At 35.2% G+C, this 18833-nt stretch overlaps 1 protein-coding gene and 1 long non-coding RNA gene across 6 annotated transcripts in view; one reads left to right on the plus strand and one right to left on the minus strand.

Moving 5' to 3' along the window:
- LOC147835935 (uncharacterized) overlaps positions 1-18833 on the minus strand; it is a 379840-nt gene that overhangs the window by 299079 nt on the left and 61928 nt on the right. The window lies entirely within an intron of this gene.
- Positions 1-18833, plus strand: part of ntrk3b (neurotrophic tyrosine kinase, receptor, type 3b) — a 296050-nt gene that overhangs the window by 256682 nt on the left and 20535 nt on the right. For 3 of the 5 annotated variants that reach the window (XM_087260709.1, XM_087260710.1, XM_087260711.1), the window contains 3 exons: positions 4623-4753; positions 11790-11962; positions 18475-18718. In XM_087260709.1, the coding sequence (XP_087116835.1) occupies positions 4623-4753; positions 11790-11962; positions 18475-18718 (548 nt within the window). Of the gene's footprint in view, positions 1-4622; positions 5393-7777; positions 8142-8592; positions 9995-11789; positions 11963-18474; positions 18719-18833 lie in introns of those variants that run through there. The other 2 variants (XR_015495428.1, XR_015495429.1) reach the window with 1 other exon arrangement.

Genomic DNA, 18833 nt, shown 5'->3' on the forward strand with positions numbered 1-18833 from the left:
ATGTACTTAATGTGTTTATAATGTATTTCAGAACACTTGTGGTGTTTTTGAGTTGGGATAGAGGTTGGATTATGGACAGGTTTGGTGGTATGGGTAGGTTTAAGGGTGGGTTAAGGTAAAAGGATGGTCAACAGTGTTATTTACTAATGTAATTACAGATGTAATTACATGCATGTATTTAATCAAGCATAAGTACACAATAAATACACGTATTTACACGATAAGTACATTATAACAAACTATTAATTCCTGTGTAAGTACATATTAGTTAAGGCCACTTAATATAAAGTGGGACCTAATTTTTTTTTTGTTAAATCCACTTAAATTTGTAAAAACTAATAAGCGAAAAAGTTAGGCAAGTTTTAACTAATAAGGCAGGTTACAGTAATTAGGCAAGTTCTTGTTTAACAGTGGTTTGTTTTGTGGTCAACTGAAAAAACAATCTCTTAAGGGGGTTGATAATATTGACCTTAAAATTATTTTTTTTTAATTAAAAACGGGTTTTATTCTAGCCAAAAGTAATCGAAAAAGACTTTCTCCAGAAGAAAAAATATTATAGCAAATACTGTGAAAAATCCCTTGGTAAACATCCTTTGAGGAAAAAAATAATAATTTTATACATATACATATATATATATATATATATATATATATATATATATATATATATATATATATATATATATATATATATATATATATATAAATATATATTTATATACATATATATATATATATATATATATATATATATATACATATATAAATATATATTTATATACATATATATATATATATATATATATATACATATATATATATATATACATATATATATATATATATATATATATATATATATATATATATATATACATACATATATATATATATATATATATATATATATATATATATATATATATATATATACATACATATATATATACATACATATATATACATATATACATATATATATATATATATATACATACATATATATACATATATACATATATATATATATATATACATACATATATATACATATATATATATATATATATATATATATATATATATATATATATATATATATACATACATATATACATATATATATATATATATACATATATATATATATATATATACATACATATATACATATATATATATATATATACATATATATATATATATATATATACATACATATATACATATATATATATATATATATATATATATATATATATATATATATATATATATATATATATATATATATATATATATACATACATATATACATATATATATATATATATATATATATATATATATATATATGATGACATTGCTTACGGTTCTAAGCACCCTACCGGAGGGTGCTGGTCACTATGGCGCCATCCATGCAGCAACAAAGTAAAGGTCTATTAAAAATACAAAAAAGCTATACAATTCCAAACGGTTCGCGATACATAGCAAATTTATTTTTATACCCCTTTTGTAACCACAACATACAGGCTTGAAATGACATGCGAGAGTAAATACTTGTCTTAAAAACATAAATTATATAAGCTTTCAGCATTTTTATGTTCGTCCTTTTAGCTTGTATTATTCTAGACTTTTTATTGCTGGCACTTTTATTGCCTCCTAGTGATAAATCTGTTGTATTCCTCATTTGTAAGTCACTTTGGATAAGTGTGTGTTACATTTTATATTTATAGTTATTCTTTTGCCAATGAATGAATGATAATGGATGGAATGTTTGTTTGCGCTATTCCCAGTATTATTATTGTTAACTAAAAAAAAAAAAAAAAGAATAACTATTGAAATAAATATCTGATGAAAAACTGTTTTGGCAAGTACTGTGGATAATAATATATACTGTATAAATAATATAATAAATTATAATATTGTCATTTTTTCTATTGTATTTTTTTAATTTTATTAAGAATTTATTATTCTTATTTAATATTATTATTATATATAATATATAATATTGTGATAATATTATATATTATTATAACAAGTTTTATATATATATACACACACACACACACACACACACACACTGGACATAAAATATGAAAAGTGTACAAAAGAAATATATTTACATATATATTTATGTTTTATTCGTATTATATAAAAATATTTAGATATGAATTAGGGTTGGGCGATGTCGACTAATTTGGCATCGTACGATGTCTAATGTGAAACATCGCAAAGGACGATGGTATTGTCGTCGGTGATAAATTAATTATTTATGAATAATTAATTAATTCATAATTAATCAATTATATATGGCCTACCATATTAACTACCTGACCCACATGGTCTGTTTTACCCATAACCAAACAGAAATAAAGATAAGTTAAACACAAATTAACACCTGTCAATCACTTTTTTCCGCGGGCCTCTGGCATGAATAGGCAGAGTGATCTGTGTTGTTATAATGGTCGACAAACTTGGTTGATAAAAAAGGTGCACAACCAACAGATACCAACCAACAGTATCTGAGGTTTTTGCTAAAATTACTAAGCACAAGGGTGAAATCGAAAGATTGACACGGTGTACTGATGCTGTGACGCGTTACCTGACAAATTCAAAAGACAGAAGAGTCCTTAGATAGAGACAAGATTAAATATCACAGAGCGGAGGATCACGATGCCGGCTCAGGACCATGGCATCATCTATCCACCCAACTCTAATATGAATATAAAAGAGCATTTTATACTTATGTATTTATAAGCCATGCATATATAAATACACACAACACGCACATATACATTTTGGTAATTTGAACTTTTATTTTGGATGTGATTAATCATGATTAATCGTTTGACAGCACTATTACTTTAAAAAAATGATTATATGTATTTTATTTTAGTTATGTAATAACCGTGTTGCCAACTATATTTAAAAAACTAAGATAATGTATGAAAATTAATAATAACAACTGAAATAAAACTAAAATATAATACAAATGGTAAATGCTGATACAATTACTCAACTTACAATGTAAAAATCTGAATATAAGCCAAATTCAAAATAAAAACAGCATAACTATTAATACTAAGTGTATCTTAATACAGAATAAATTAACTAACATTAATCATTGCCACACATGAATTTAAATTGTACATTCCTTCATTCAATTTCCTTAATCTTAGTCCCTTTATTCCTTAGTGGTCGCCACAGCGAAATGAACCGCCAATGTATCCAGCATATGATTTACACAGCGGATGCCCTTCCAGCCACAACCCGTACTGGGAAACATCCATACACATGCATATGTATGCGCATGCACGCACACACATAAGCACGCACGCACACACACGCACGCACACACACACACACACACACACACACACACACACACACACACACACACACACACACACACACAATCTGCTTGCCTCAGTGCTAACCACTGAGCAAACATGTCGCCCTAAATTGTACACCTAGAATAAAATTGGTAGCACTTTATTTAACGAACCAAGTTCCACCTCAGTGTGCACGTTCGGGTAAAGGGAAGAGACTCCAGAATGCAATGAATGATATTTATTTAAATAAACAAAATAAACAAACAGAAATAGGGGAAAAACATGACCAAAACTGGGCTGGCAAGGCAGGACTGGACACAAGACAGGATGACTCCAACAAGTGGAAGACAATGAACTTGCACAGGACAGCAAACATGAGGAGAATATAAGCAGAAATAATTAACACATGAACAGGTGAACCTAATACTGATCATAATGATAAACTAATAATGGGTTAACAAGGAGGGTGGGACTAGACAATAGACGGGAGAGCACATGACACAAGAAAACACTACAAGCCATGTGCTCACGTAAAACAGGACAAGAACACCCAGCCAATGAGAGAACTCATTAACTGCGTGTTCACAAAACTATATTAAAGCACAATACTGAATCACACCACAAAACCATAATGTAAATACCCACCCACTTGCTTAAACAATACCAACAAAAACAGACGCAAGACACAAGCACACTGTAGATGAAAACACCTTACCATGTGCTCACCCATATGCAACGCGGATGCTTTATCTCAGTGCCAACCGAAACCAACTAGACAGACGCTAAGAATGAAACAGCGTGATGCAGACAAAACAAACTCAAACACGAGTAAAAGAGTGCATGTCCCAAGCATGCACAGACCTCGCGCACCTGCTTCAAGTGGGAGTGCGCATGGTCTGAGTGCGCTCACAACGGCGCCCATACAAAGACACAATGACATACAGGACAAGACAGAGCTAGTGTCTGGACTCTAAACAACAAAACAATAATTTTGCAAGACCAGAGTGGCAGAACCCTGACACTCGGTAGCAAAAAAAGGGGGTTTGCAAAACAACTCGAGCACAATTATCATATATATTAAGTTACAGTATTTTCTAGTTGTTAAAAACTCTCAAAAAAGGATCATATAGGAATACAAAACAAAACTTACAGAACATAGTAATTATACAAGACTAACTCTTTAGTATCTGTTCACAATTCAGACCCATTCTGCTGCATGACTGCGAAACGGTGACCTTGACATCCAGAACAGATCTCTAATAAGCATTATGGTTTTCTCTCTTTCAGATGTGCAGCATATTAAACGGAGGGACATTGTTCTGAAGAGGGAGCTGGGCGAAGGAGCTTTCGGGAAAGTGTTTCTGGCCGAATGCTACAACCTCAGTCCCACCAAAGATAAGATGCTGGTGGCTGTAAAGGTGAGGCATGATTTTGTAGTTACTGTAAAAGCCAAGTAGGTATCGCTGCAGCCTAGAGACCTCCAAGTAGGAGGGATGACACTGCAAATAGGCTGGGTCTAGGGTTGGTGTTGTAGACGTTAATAAAACACAACCGGTTACTGTAAAGTTGGGTTTAGGGTTGGTGTAGGTTTTGTAGACATTCATAAAACACAATAGGTTATTGTGAGGTTGGGTTTAGGACTGGTGTAGGTGTTGTAGGCATTACAAAAACACAACAGATTACAGTGAGGCTGGGTTTAGGGTTGGGGTAGGTGTAGACATTAATAAAACACCACCGGTTGCCAGGAGGTTGGGTTTAGGGTTGAGGTAGGTGTTGTAGACATTACTAAAACACAACAGGTTACTGTGAGGGTGGGTTTAGGGTTGGGGTAGATGTTAATAAAACACAACAGGTTACTGTGAGGTTGGGTTTAGGGTTGGGGTAGGTGTTGTAGACAATCATAAAACACAACAGGTTTCTGTGAGGTTGGGATTAGGGTTGTTGTAGGTGTAGACATTAATAGAACAATAGGCTACAGTGAGGTTGTGTTTAGGGTTGTTGTAGGTGTAGACATTAATAGAACAATAGGCTACTGTGAGGTTGGGTTTAGGGTTGGTGTAGACCAGGGGTCTCAAACTCAATTTACCTGGGGGCCGCAGGAGGCAAAGTCTGGGTGAGGCTGGGGGATAAGGGATTTCACAAAAAAAAAGTCCTCAAATGTAATTATTAACAGTTTTAATTATTTCTTCTGAGCATGAAGTGTCCTGAACATTAATAGAACATTGAGTGAAGATTATGAACAGTTCTTCTGAACATGGCATCTTTTGCCTACTCCTTGCTGCCAGAGACTTGACAGCGCTTCTTCTCACAAATCTGAACCACATTTGGCTTTAAAGCGGAAGCAGTTGAGACCCTCAGTATGGCTTGAAGATGATCATCATTAAGTCTAGACCTGTACTTTGACTTATTGAAGTTCAAGGTGGAGAATAACTTCTCACACACTCAAAACTTCCATTCCCTCACCTAAAAAAAAGGTGTATATATGTATAAATAAAACACCCCCACCCCACTCCAGTCACATCAGTCTGTACCAGTCTGTATCTACCTATAATATATATAAGATGCAGGCTGTAGCTAGGTAGGTGGCAGGCTGCAGATAGGTAGCTAAGTGGCAGGCAGGGGCGGGAACAGCTTACCTTGGTTCTGGCCGGCGCGAGTTCCCTCCTAACTTCCCGCCCCTCACAGCGTCTAACAAAGGGGCGGGGTGCGTGGTGACGCTCTCTCTCCCCGCTCCGCTGATTCTGTCAGGCCCCGTTTACACTAGTGCGTTTTAGTTTTAAAACGGCGTTTTAGAATGAAAACGATCCGCATCCACACTCGCGTTTTACCCAGCGTTTCTGAACTGCTCTCCGTCCACACCAAAACGCTGAAAACGCACATCACGTGACCACACACACACACTTTGGCAAGCGCTGCAGCCTGTCTACCCAGATGAGAGCTCTGCTAGTCGGACTTCTCATCAAGCATCTCCCGCTGGATCTAATCTCACTATATTTATTAAACGTGATATTTCATTCATCTTGTTGTCTTTATCTAACGACATATTCCCTGACTTTGGGCATTGGAATCTATTACTTGTTCTCAGGTAACGTGTTTTGGCTGAGCGCAAAGATAAGTTAATGATTAATGTAACCACGTAGCCTACATTCTGTATATTGACTGATCGCTTGCCTTTATTTCCTATAATGTATAAACTTATTGTATGTTATACTTTTATAATGGCCATTATCGATTATTAAAACTGATATTCAGCAAAAGAGAGGGTGTGTTTCGTATTTTCACTGAAATTGAAAGGAGGCAGTTGTTATCGGCTCCGTTTTGTTATAAATATCCACACAGTGAAGATGACGCTCATCTTATGCAGCACGACGCCTCAACATTTCTGCTGTCTGTTTAGTTGTTAATATTAAAATAAAAATAGGCAGTTCCTTATATCAAGTTTACATTTTATTGTTGAGAAAGTGAAACAACGTAGCCAGGGTGATGTGAATGAAGTTATAAAGTACACGGTTCCCTGCAGGGCCGGAGTGGGACACCTTTTCAGCACCGTTTCAAGCCTCAGACCGGCCCACCTCAGTTCACGACTGACTATATTAAAATAAGGTCATTTCCAAATCAGTTTCTAATTACACTATCACATCTTTTTTTTTGAGAAAACAGCTGCTTTAGAAATTCAAATGTTCTACAACCCTAACAGTATTATTTGTCTTAACAATAAAAACGAAAACAATAAGTTACTCTAATGAGGATCGAACCCAGGTCCGCGGCGTCTCAACCTAACATGCTAACCGCTGGATCACAATAGCTGTGTTCAGAATGATGACACAACTAAGTTTTATAATCATTAAAGTAGATGAAAAGAGAAGAGTTGCGGTAAAATAATGAATAAAAAGGCTGTGGTCAAGTAAATAAATAAATTTAAAAAGTGTGACTGCTGAGAGCAAAAGATTCTGGAGCTACGGACACCGGCCCTCGCGGCCAAAAAACGGACCGGCCCACCGGGAATTCTCCCGGTCCTCCCGATTAGCCAATCCGGGCCTGGTTCCCTGTGAAGATTGACGCGTGTCCTTGGTATGTTTTCCATATCGAACTGAGAAGAAGAGATGCAGCCTTGATCAAACTTGCCAAGTCTGAACTTACACGGAGAAGATTCAGGACTGAACTGTGTGTTAGGCTACTTAATATTGAGGAAAAGCCCCAATCAGAGAGGCGAATGTCTGCAGCCCCGCCTCCGTTTTCAGATGTCTCCGTCTTTCCCCATCCACACTGAGACGGAGCAGCAGCGTTTCAGAATGAAAACGGCCTCTCCAGCGTTTTTGAAATGATCCGTTTTCAGCGCTCGAGAACTCCGGCGTAGTGTGGACGGATTCTGTCAGTGTACAGCGGTCGGCGCGGGCTACAAAATATTGCACTGAGGGCCACAAAAGGGCCGCGAGTTTGAGACCCTTTGTGTAGACATTAATAGAACAATAGGCTACTGTGGAGCGACGCGGTGGCGCAGTAAATAGAGCTGTGGCCACACAGTTAGAAGGTTGCTGGTTCGAGTCTCGGCTGGGTCAGTTGGCGTTTTTGTGTGGAGTTTGCATGTTCTCCCTGTGTTCGTGTGGGTTGCCTCTGGATGCTCCGGTTTCCTCAACAGTCTAAAGATATTCCACTGGGGTGACCCCTGATTAATAAAGGGACTAAGTTGAAGTGAAAATGAATGTATGAATAGACTACTGTGAGGTTGGGTTTTTTGTTGGGGTAGGTGTAGACATTAATAAAACACAACAGTTTACTGTGAGGTTGGGTTTAGGGTTGGTGTAGGTGTTGTAGGCGTTAATTATGCACAACAGGTTACTGTGAGTTTGGGTTTAGGGTTGTAGACGTTAATAATGCACAACAGGTTACTGTGAGTTTGGGTTTAGGGTTGTAGACGTTAATAATGCACAACAGGTTACTGTGAGGTTGGGTTTAGGGTTGTAGACATTAATAATGCACAACAGGTTACTGTGAGTTTGGGTTTAGGGTTGTAGACGTTAATAATGCACAACAGGTTACTGTGAGTTTGGGTTTAGGGTTGTAGACGTTAATAATGCACAACAGGTTACTGTGAGGTTGGGTTTAGGGTTGTAGACGTTAATAATGCACAACAGGTTACTGTGAGGTTGGGTTTAGGGTTGTAGACGTTAATAATGCACAACAGGTTATTGTGAGGTTGGGTTTAGGGTTGTAGACGTTAATAATGCACAACAGGTTACTGTGAGGTTGGGTTTAGGGTTGTAGACGTTAATAATGCACAACAGGTTACTGTGAGTTTGCTGTATGACATTTGAGTTGGTGTCTTCTGAAGAGTGTGGTGAAATTGTGCGTGATAGTCATCATTTGAATGACTAAGTGAATGAGTGACAGAGTGAACTCCCCCTTTCTCCAAGTAGTCTGCACAACTATTAAAACAATATCCTTTTACAGTACTGTAAGGATATTCATTCCTGGGATTCACAATACCATTCATCTTAATTCATCTTAATTTTAGTAATGGCCATTCATCTTACTTTCTTGTTCAGAATAAACATGGTTTGTGTTAAGCACAATGCATTTTTTGCTTAAACCCTTTCAAAAGAAATCAATCAGTTAATGACACACAAATGTTGTACCATAGTAATGTTTCTTTTGTATTGCTTCTCCATTTGACACCAAAAATAAAACCAGTTGAAAACTAGTCTAGAGCTACTTCTTGAGGCCAATAATATCACTGAACCATTGAAAAGCGCTCTCGCACATCCTCTGTAATTCAATGTTCTGCCTCACCAGAGCCCACTGAAACTATTACATCATAAAGATAGCAGAAGATGCTGTGAAAATGCTCCAGTGTCATGAGGATGTTATGAACCCAGGACTGTCAGACCACTACTCCGGGCACAAACACATCCCATGACAGAAACAAACACGTCGCCATCTGTGCCGTAATATACGCCATTCTCTGATGATGCCTCCCTCTGCTTGTGTCAGAGAGTTCGGGGGAATTGTGTAATTAAAATCAAATTGCATCATGTGCTGTTCAGACCAAGTTATCATTTAATTGGTAGGAACAGGACACAAAATAAAGGCTAGTAGCACTTTTTTATTTTGCAATGATTAAATAATATTACTGGCCTTAAGATTTTGGTATGTTTTGAATTTAATTGTGAGGATAGCCTGTGATTAAGATTTACTAAAAAATATTATATTACTAATGTGTTTAAATTTTACTGCTATGTGTGAGCCTGGAGCACAACATGTTGCACAAGTATATTTTTGGAAATACATGGCATGGGTCAAAATGATTGGTTTTACTTTCAGGCAAAAATCTTTTTTCAGTATTATATGTATTAACTAAAGATTATTTTTCATAAAGATATTATGCAAACGTTCTAGAGTAAATATATCAAAACTTTCTTTTTTATTAGTAATTTACTTTGCTTAGTACTTAATTTGGACAACTTTAAAAGGCGATCTTCTCAGTATTGCGATTATTTTAACCATAAGATTACAATGAAATATTTACAAAATTGTCCCTTATGACTGGTTTAGAGGTCCTGGTTCACATATATATACTATGGTAACAGACAAAGGGGTTTTAAAATGTAACAACCTTGCATTTATTTATTTTCCCCTATACAACACGTGTTCATTTTTTTTTTCAGTCAATATATATATCCAAAAATCTTGTTATTGATATTTAGAACAAGCATTTTGATGGCAAATAAAAAATATAAAAATACAAGATAATTTGATGGCAAACGAAAAAAGCTATTAATGATCACATAGCAGCCCCGAAATGTTGTTTGTCATTAAAACTTTTGTTTACTCTACACTTTTGTCAGAATTTTATTATTTTTTTGTCATTTACATGTATACTCAAATGTATTATGATCACTTGTTTCTTTTTTTACTTGCTTTAACAGATGTCAGAATATGCATGTTGTTTTATTTACCATATCTGTTTCTCTGAATGATGCTGGAACATTATTTCAAGGATATTTAGACTTTTTTTGCAAGCTAAAACTGTAAATAAAATAATGTTCTGTGTGCATATTAAACATCCTGCAGATTTAATGTTTGTGTTCCTTTAAATCAGCTAACCACTTAAATTGTGACAAATCTTCTTATAATAAAAATTAGCTGGCAAAGTTTGCTAAACTTTAATAAATAAAAAAAAAACCTTGCATGATCTCACATCTATCATAAACCCACAAGACATGTATGGCTCTATTTGTTGCTATTTTCAGACCAGCACAACCCTAATTTTCCCATTTTGCACCATGTTTAAATAGCAAATCCATTTACACAACTTTGTGGACTCATGGGTGTTCAGTTCTATTAAGTAGGTGAGTAAACGCACATTGTTGTTAAAAAAAATATATATTATTTTCTACATAAATATAAAAACCACTACCTCCATGCCTGTCGGGTTTTGGAGATGTTATGCATCATGAGGCATAAGAATAGGATGCATGTTTGGATATCTCAGTTTTTTTGACCACACTTCGTTATTCTTGTTCATTTATTAGTTATCTGGAAATTTGAACTGAATTCAGAAATAGTTTTGAAACAAACACAAGTTTCCTTATCCACAAAAGTGAAAGAGTAAAGTGAGGAGTAAAAGTAAAGTAAAAAAGAAAGCAAAGAGGCAGAGTGGAGGAGGCTCGTTCTTTATCCTTGTGCTGTAGATGGTCTGTTTAACTGTTTTCTTGCTAGTAAAGCGTTCAGTTTTTCCACTTACAAAGTCTGCCATGTAAATAGCAAATGCACTATGGTGCGATGCAACCCTGTTAGATTAAGGGCCAGGGCGCAAAGCGTATTTTTGTCTTTAAAATAGCAAGAGTGGATGCGGACTAGCCCCCTTAGTGCTTAGATTTCACCTAGATCTTTAAAATAGAGCCCTTTAATTATTCTGCATATGCATGAAATGGAATTAGGAGTGTAGTGCAAACCACCTTTTAAAGCATCTCCTAAAATGGTAGATGTAATATGTCTAACGCTTCGGGGTAAGCTGTGTCAGGAAACAAACTTGCATACACCATTGCAAAATGTTACACTACTACCCAGTATTATAATATTCAAATCTCATCCTTCTTACTGATGTGCAAAATTAGGCATAAACTAGAAAAAAAAAGAAACATATCTAATGTCCATAGATGTATTGTACATAAAATGTCAACTGTGTATGAACTGAAGAGGTCTCAGATTACTCCCTCAACCCCTTTTTGTTTCGAGAATTCATGCAATGGCCTTTTGTTGTACATTTTGGTCTCATTTCAGCTGATGGCAGACATCCTGAAATGCAATTAGACATATTAGTTTAACCTCCATCTAATTTCTCCTTGCCCAGAGGACGAGTTGAGTAAAAAACGTGGCACCCCACTCTCCGCCATGCATTTGTTCTTGTCTCTACATCTCCCAGAGTGAACACGCTTTCTATCTCTCTCACAGACTCTCAAAGACCCGACCCTGACGGCCAGAAAAGACTTTCAACGGGAGGCTGAGCTGCTCACGAACCTCCAGCACGAGCACATTGTCAAGTTCTATGGCGTGTGTGTGGACGGCGACCCTCTCATCATGGTCTTTGAATACATGAAGCATGGAGACCTCAATAAGTTTCTGAGGTAGATTTTTTTTATGTTACACTAAGGACACTGCATGCTTAAGAATGAAGTTTAGCCTTCCTACACACTTCACTGTTATTGGGAATTTTACAACCAAGGGTTATTGTAAAAACGTGCCTCTTACTATATTTGTACAAAACTCATAAAACATACAATTGACTGCAGTTTCCAGATGAAACAAACCTGCCTGTTGTAAAAATATGGTTCTGTACAACGGAGAGGGAATCCAAATGCAGCAATTATTTAGACAGAGAGCGGTCAGTCAAGCAATGGTCAAGCTCAGGAATCAACAGTATTCATGTGCGCAATCCAAAAGAGAAATCAAAAACAGACAAAGAGGTCAGTGCATGAGGCTTACATCAAAATCAATAAACAAAGCAAAGAATTCAACATGGCAAGGCAATGAGAAATGCTTTGTTAGTGTACAGAAAAAAAAACAAGACTCAGCAGTGTCAGTGTGTGTGTGCTGTATAATTATATAATGGGTCAGCTTCAGCTGTGCATGTTTGCAGTCAGTCAGTATCAGGAACTGGTGTGTATGTGCAGTGCATGCTGGAAGTTGTAGTTCTTAACTTCTTAACAATAACTGGCCTAATTACCCCAACCTAGTTCACTTTATTGTCTTGAAAAATATCAACTAAAATATTATTTACTGTCATCATGACAAAGATAAATAAATCAGTTATTAGAAATAGGTTTCTAAAACTACTATGCTTAGAAATGTGCTGAAACAATCTTCCCTTCATTAAACAGAAATTGGGAAAAAAAATTAACAGGGGCGCTAATAAGTCAGGGGGGCTAATAATTCTGACTTTAACTGTATATACATAAGTATATATATATATATATATATATATATATATATATATATATATATATATATATATATATATATATATATATATATATATATATACACATACACACACACACACACACATGTATATATATATACATGTGTGTATGCATATATATATATATATATATATATATATATATATATATATATATATATATATATATATATATATATATATATATATATATGCATATACATATGTATGTATGTATGTATGTATATATATATATATATATATATATATATATATATATATATATATATATATATATATATATATATATATATATATATATATATATATATATATATATAAAGAGACACGCATCTCTCATAAATAGACTCCTACATATACACATATAATTTATTTATTTATTTATTTATTTATTTGTTTATTGGTACATTAGGATGACTTGTAGAACAATTATATTTCTCAACAAAATGTATTGTCATACACAATTTATTTCACAGAAACAAGCAGAAAATTCACAGGTATTTAAAATGTTTTCCATGTACTGCATATGAAATCATTTTTCTCAATTAAATTTGATGCAGAAACACAAAAAAAATGTGGTTTCAGATAAAATGCTAACTGGAAATGAATATTAGAATAATTGACATATTTTGACGCCACATGCATGTATTTCCACTGAGCCTGTTTTTGAAATATCAGGTGTACTATGCTTTAGGAAGGCTCTCTGAAATTGCAGGAGGTGAAATTACTCTAGCTCCTTAGGAAAGCTATTTTGGCCAAATTATGTGGGAATATCACATGCACCTTCCTTAAATCATGTAATTTCATCATGCTTTCCAACAAGCAATGAACATTTTCATTTCAAATGGTAGATGGGAGAAGCCAGAATAATTTTTTATTTCTCACAGTTAGCACAGAAAACTTAAGTAGCAATTTTTTTTATTATTAAAGTACCATCTTTGTCTCAAATATCTCACTGAAAAATATTTAAAGAGATAGTTTACTCAAAAATGGAAATTCTGTCATAATTTACAGTACTCACCCTTTACTTCTTCCAAACCAGTTTGACTTTCATTCCATTGCTAACCACAACAAAGATATTTTGAATAATGTTGAAAACTGGTAACTTCCATAATATACATTTTTAATATGGATGTACATGAATATATTTATAGCATATTTCTTTGTGTTCGCAAACAAATTTAATAGTCAAAAGCTGAATAAGTTATGGCAGAGATGTTATTTTTGGGTAAAATATCCTTAAAAAGACAAATATCCCCTAAAAAAACATTGCACAAATATTGAGGTTTATAGTGCATTAAAATTAAACAATAAAAAAAAAACAATTTATTCAATGGTGCGTCACTCCAAAACCATCTTCCTCTCCAGAACACATTATTAAAAATATTTATGAAATCAGAGAGATTTTTATATTGCTTAACCAAATTTCTTACACTTCAAAACATTTATAAGGAGAATTTAGCAGTTTAATCCAACTCTGCTACAGAAACACGATGACTTATTTTGATTTTGGCTTTTATTCGCATATTAACATTGATTATAACCAAAATAATTGGGCCTGCGAGCTCTTTGAAACAACACAGATCTGAAGATTAAAGGCTTTCTAAATTAAAGACTTATTTTAGCAGATGCAATTCAGAGATCTGAAAGATTCACTGATAGGAAATAGTTACATATGAATACAGTATATAACTATGAGTTACATATATCTGATGCACCTCAAATCAGTCAGAAAGTTTCATTTCTCTATTTATATAGACTGATGACCCGAGACAGCTTGCCAGGTCTTAAAACACAAGAATCTATTTCAGAATGGCAGTTTATGATTGAGCTTCATTGTATTCATGTCACAAGGTGGATTGAAGCCGTGTGAATCGTAATTTGCAGGGGAGAACTGTGAAAATATAAAGGCAGATCGGGTTCTTGAGTGAGATGATTGTCTTGTGGGAGCAAAGCGATGGGTGATGATAATAAATTATTCTTTTGTGTAGTGAGAGATTTTTTTCTTACACTTATGCAGATGGCCGGACTTGCATTTCAAGGAAGAAAAAAAAAATGATGAAATTCATTTTTGAAAAGCTGCAATGAGACAAGTCTGCTTGATTTTTCTGTACAGCAAAAATATTCTGCTAGCAAATTTTGGTGAAGCTTTATGCAGATGATTTTGATGCAGAGGTTTTGGACCGTATGGAAAACTCAAATAAAAAATGAAAGTATTCATTTCTAAATTTACTTTAACTTGTATTTTATTGTACACAATAAAACAAACATTATTTAATGCGTTCCTTATAATTTACATATATTTCAATTTTAGTTTTTCCAATACATTTAAAAAAAAGTTGGAACAGTAAAGTATTTACCACTTTGTAATGTTGCCATTCCTTTTCACAACACTTAAAAGACATTTATGGACTGAAGACAGAAAGTAATAGTGTTTCTGGTGTAAATTTATACCATTCTTCCTGCAAACAAGTCTTAAGGTGGGCAACAGTATGGAGTCTTTGTCACATTTTGTGTTTCAAAATGTGCCACACCTTCTCTATTGAAGACATGTCGGGACTGCAGGCAGGCCAGTCAAGTACCCATTTCCTTTTCCTCCACAGCCAGGACTTTGTAATGTGTGCAGTGTAATGCAGTTTTGCATTGTCTTGTTGAAATAAGCATGGGCAAAAGATGGCAGCATATTGTGCTCCAACATCTCAACATCTAATGGTGCCATCACGGAAGTGCAAGTTACCTTTGCCAAGGACACTGACACAATCCAATACCATAACAGATACTGGATTTTGGACTTGTTGCTGGTAACAGTCTGGATGATCCTTTTCTTCTTTGGTCCAGAGCACACAGCATCCATCCATCTACTATGTGATGGTCCATCCCAGATGCATCCAGCACTTCTGGACACTGTTAACATAGGGATTCCTTTTAGAAGAGTACAGTTTTAACTGGCATTTGTCGATATAACTACATATTGTGGTACTTGGTTTGTGGTTTGCCAAATTAGTCTTAAGCTCCATGTGGTGATACAGATGAATGATGATTCTTGCTGCAGTGCCACCTTGACTTTTTTAAATGTGTTGCAAGAACTAAAATTGGTTATGTGTACAAAAAAATTAAAAAATAAATAAAAATCATGAGAAACATATAATAATATTTGTTATATTGTCTGCAATTAAATACAAGTCAAATAGGAAAAACAAATACTATGGAAGACAATGGTTAGAGCTTTCTTTAAAATATATTTTGTGTTCAACATAAGAAACTCAAATAGGTTCGGAACAAGTAAAGGCGAGTCAGGGTTCCCACTCTTACATGGACATTAAATTCTTAAAAAATAAATAAATAAATAAATAAATAAAAAACGCTAATAATTTTAAATAAAGCGCATTTGCCACTCTTCATCATCACTTTAGATTTAAATCTCTCTCATATTTTCTTAAGAGCCTGTGAAGTTCCATCACCGATGGAACAGCTGTATTACAGCTGTGTAATATAACCAAACATTATACGGAATAAATGTCTTAACTGTAAATATGGGGAAAACTGGGATCAATATCAGACTGTTGTTGTAAATGTTTAAATTAGAGCTGTAAAAGAGTAATAAAAGTTAGGCCCGATAGGACCTGAGCCCAGCAGAATTCGGCCCGAGCCTGGCAAGTACATTTTGATTGACAGCTTTTTAAAATCTCAAACCTGTTTACAGCCTGACATTATTCAAATGTGCACATGCACACAACTCTTTTGCTTTTTTTCAAGAAGAGTTGTTTATACGTGTTTTAACATAATTTATTCATAACAAACATAGGCTATAGGCCACTTGGAAGTTGGAACTAAGAAATAAAATAAGTCCTCTGTAACATTGTTACATCTCAGCACTCTAAATAGGCCTAGGTATATACACTTAGTCTTTAAATTGGCTACCACACCAATGAAAAGAAGTCTTTCCTAACAAATTAAATTTAAAAAAAATTCTAAATTATGTTGAGTACTTTGGCAATAGATAATAGATAAAGGCTCTGCGGAATTTGTTTCGTCACTTCTCTTCACGATCCGGCCTTAAGGCGATGGTGAAGCTGAATAATAAAAAAATAATGGCAACATAAGCCTATATACTCTGTCTACATTATGCATTTATGGTTTAATTAATATTTAGTTATAATTTGAAAATCTTTTACTCACAAAGATTAAGCAACGTGTTTTTGTGGAGGAACATTATTGAATCCACTGTAAATGGCTTTAGCGCAGTACTGCGCTCACTGATGGTGCGTCCAGCAGCACTGAACACCCTTCCACTGCTGCTGGCCAAGATGCATAGTACTGATCTGGCTAATTTTGCAAGTTTTGGGTAGGATTGTTTGTTCATTTTCCACCAGCCAAGAAAATTCATTCATTTTCCATGACAGCGGTTTCAATGTAGCGAGTGACCTTGTCATCTTCCCTATCAGCTTGCTGTGTAGTGTATAAGCGACTGCCGAAATACCTTGGCGGCTAGAATGACCATTCTTTTTGATCTTATGGCTGGCCTTGCTCTTTTTGACTTCTCCGTCATCAGTTGTTTCACCTTTGCAGGGATGGATAATAATGTTGTAACAAACGATTTGATTACTTTCTCGCGCCAATCGAAATGAATCACATGACTGTTCATTTACCTCACAAGCCCAAGCCCGGCCCATTCTAAAACAATAGAAATTCATCACGCTAATCGAAATGAATCACATGACTGTTCATTTACCTCACAAGCCCAAGCCCGGCCCATTCTAAAACAATAGAAATTAAACCCGAACCCTTCAGGTTCCTGTGGCTTCAGGCAAAGATCTTCAGCCCTAGTTCAAATGATTAATGAAGGTACTATGTGTATCACTGTTTTTAAAAGCAGTACTGTACAATTGTTAAAATAACACAATCAATTTTTAAATTCGAGCACTTTTAGGGAGCGGTGTTTGTTTTTAAAGTATTTTCCAGGCCTTGAATGCATATGTCTGAAATTTAAGTGCTTTCAAAAAGTGTGGGAACCCTAAGTAATGATGACTGAATTTTCAATTTTGTGTGAACTATCCCTATAAATGGCTTCTTTAGAGATCACACCTTTTAAACATTGCTAAAAATCTAGAAGTGAATTGAATACTTTGTTTTTTTCCCACATATTCCACAGCCAGACTCGTGTGCTAAAGCAGCGCAGGCGTTAGGATTGTTAGCTCTCTTGATTGTTAGCTCTTCAACGTACAGTTTGAAGAGCTTCGCCGCTGAAGAGGCACTGACCACAAATTACAGTGGAGCCCTTCAGAACAGCCGCCTTATGCAAATCCTGCCGCAATCAGACAAAAATCATTTTTCCCGAGCGAAGAGAAAAATCGAAAAAGAAGTTAACCGAAGGGGCGATTTTATTTCAGCAGTCAGTCCAAGCCAAAGCACATCTTTCTCCGCCTTTGACTCACTCACTTCAAATTAGACAGCTTTACGGGATTAAAGGATTAGAGGGGGGAATTATTTTATGGGGTGCATTTGAACACTTCGACCTTGTGCCCTTTTACATTGATCCATAATCAATTTTCCCTGCTCGGATCCAAAACGTGACTCTTCGATGAGTAATTGCGAAGCTGGACGTTGAAGGACAATTACTGCCAAGTGTAACCAACAGGACTTTTCTCCTCATTTCAGAGCACATGGTCCGGACGCCATGATCCTGGTGGACGGCCAGCCGATGCAGTCGAATGGGGAACTGGGCCTTTCGCAGATGTTGCATATCGCTACACAGATAGCGGCAGGCATGGTCTACCTGTCCTCGCAGCATTTTGTGCACCGCGACCTGGCCACCCGCAACTGCCTCGTAGGGAATGGGCTGCTGGTGAAGATTGGAGACTTCGGGATGTCCAGAGACATTTACAGCTCGGATTACTATCGAGTAAGTATCATAAGAATTCATTTTGTTTAATGAACTGCCTTTTATATCACTGCAGATACCCTAATGTAAAGTTATGGGAATGTTCTGGATTCAATGCTTACTTAAAATGTGATAT

The sequence above is a fragment of the Danio rerio genome, chromosome 7, assembly GCF_052040795.2.
Source record: "Danio rerio strain M-AB ecotype USA chromosome 7, GRCz13ab, whole genome shotgun sequence".
NCBI lineage: Eukaryota > Metazoa > Chordata > Actinopteri > Cypriniformes > Danionidae > Danio > Danio rerio.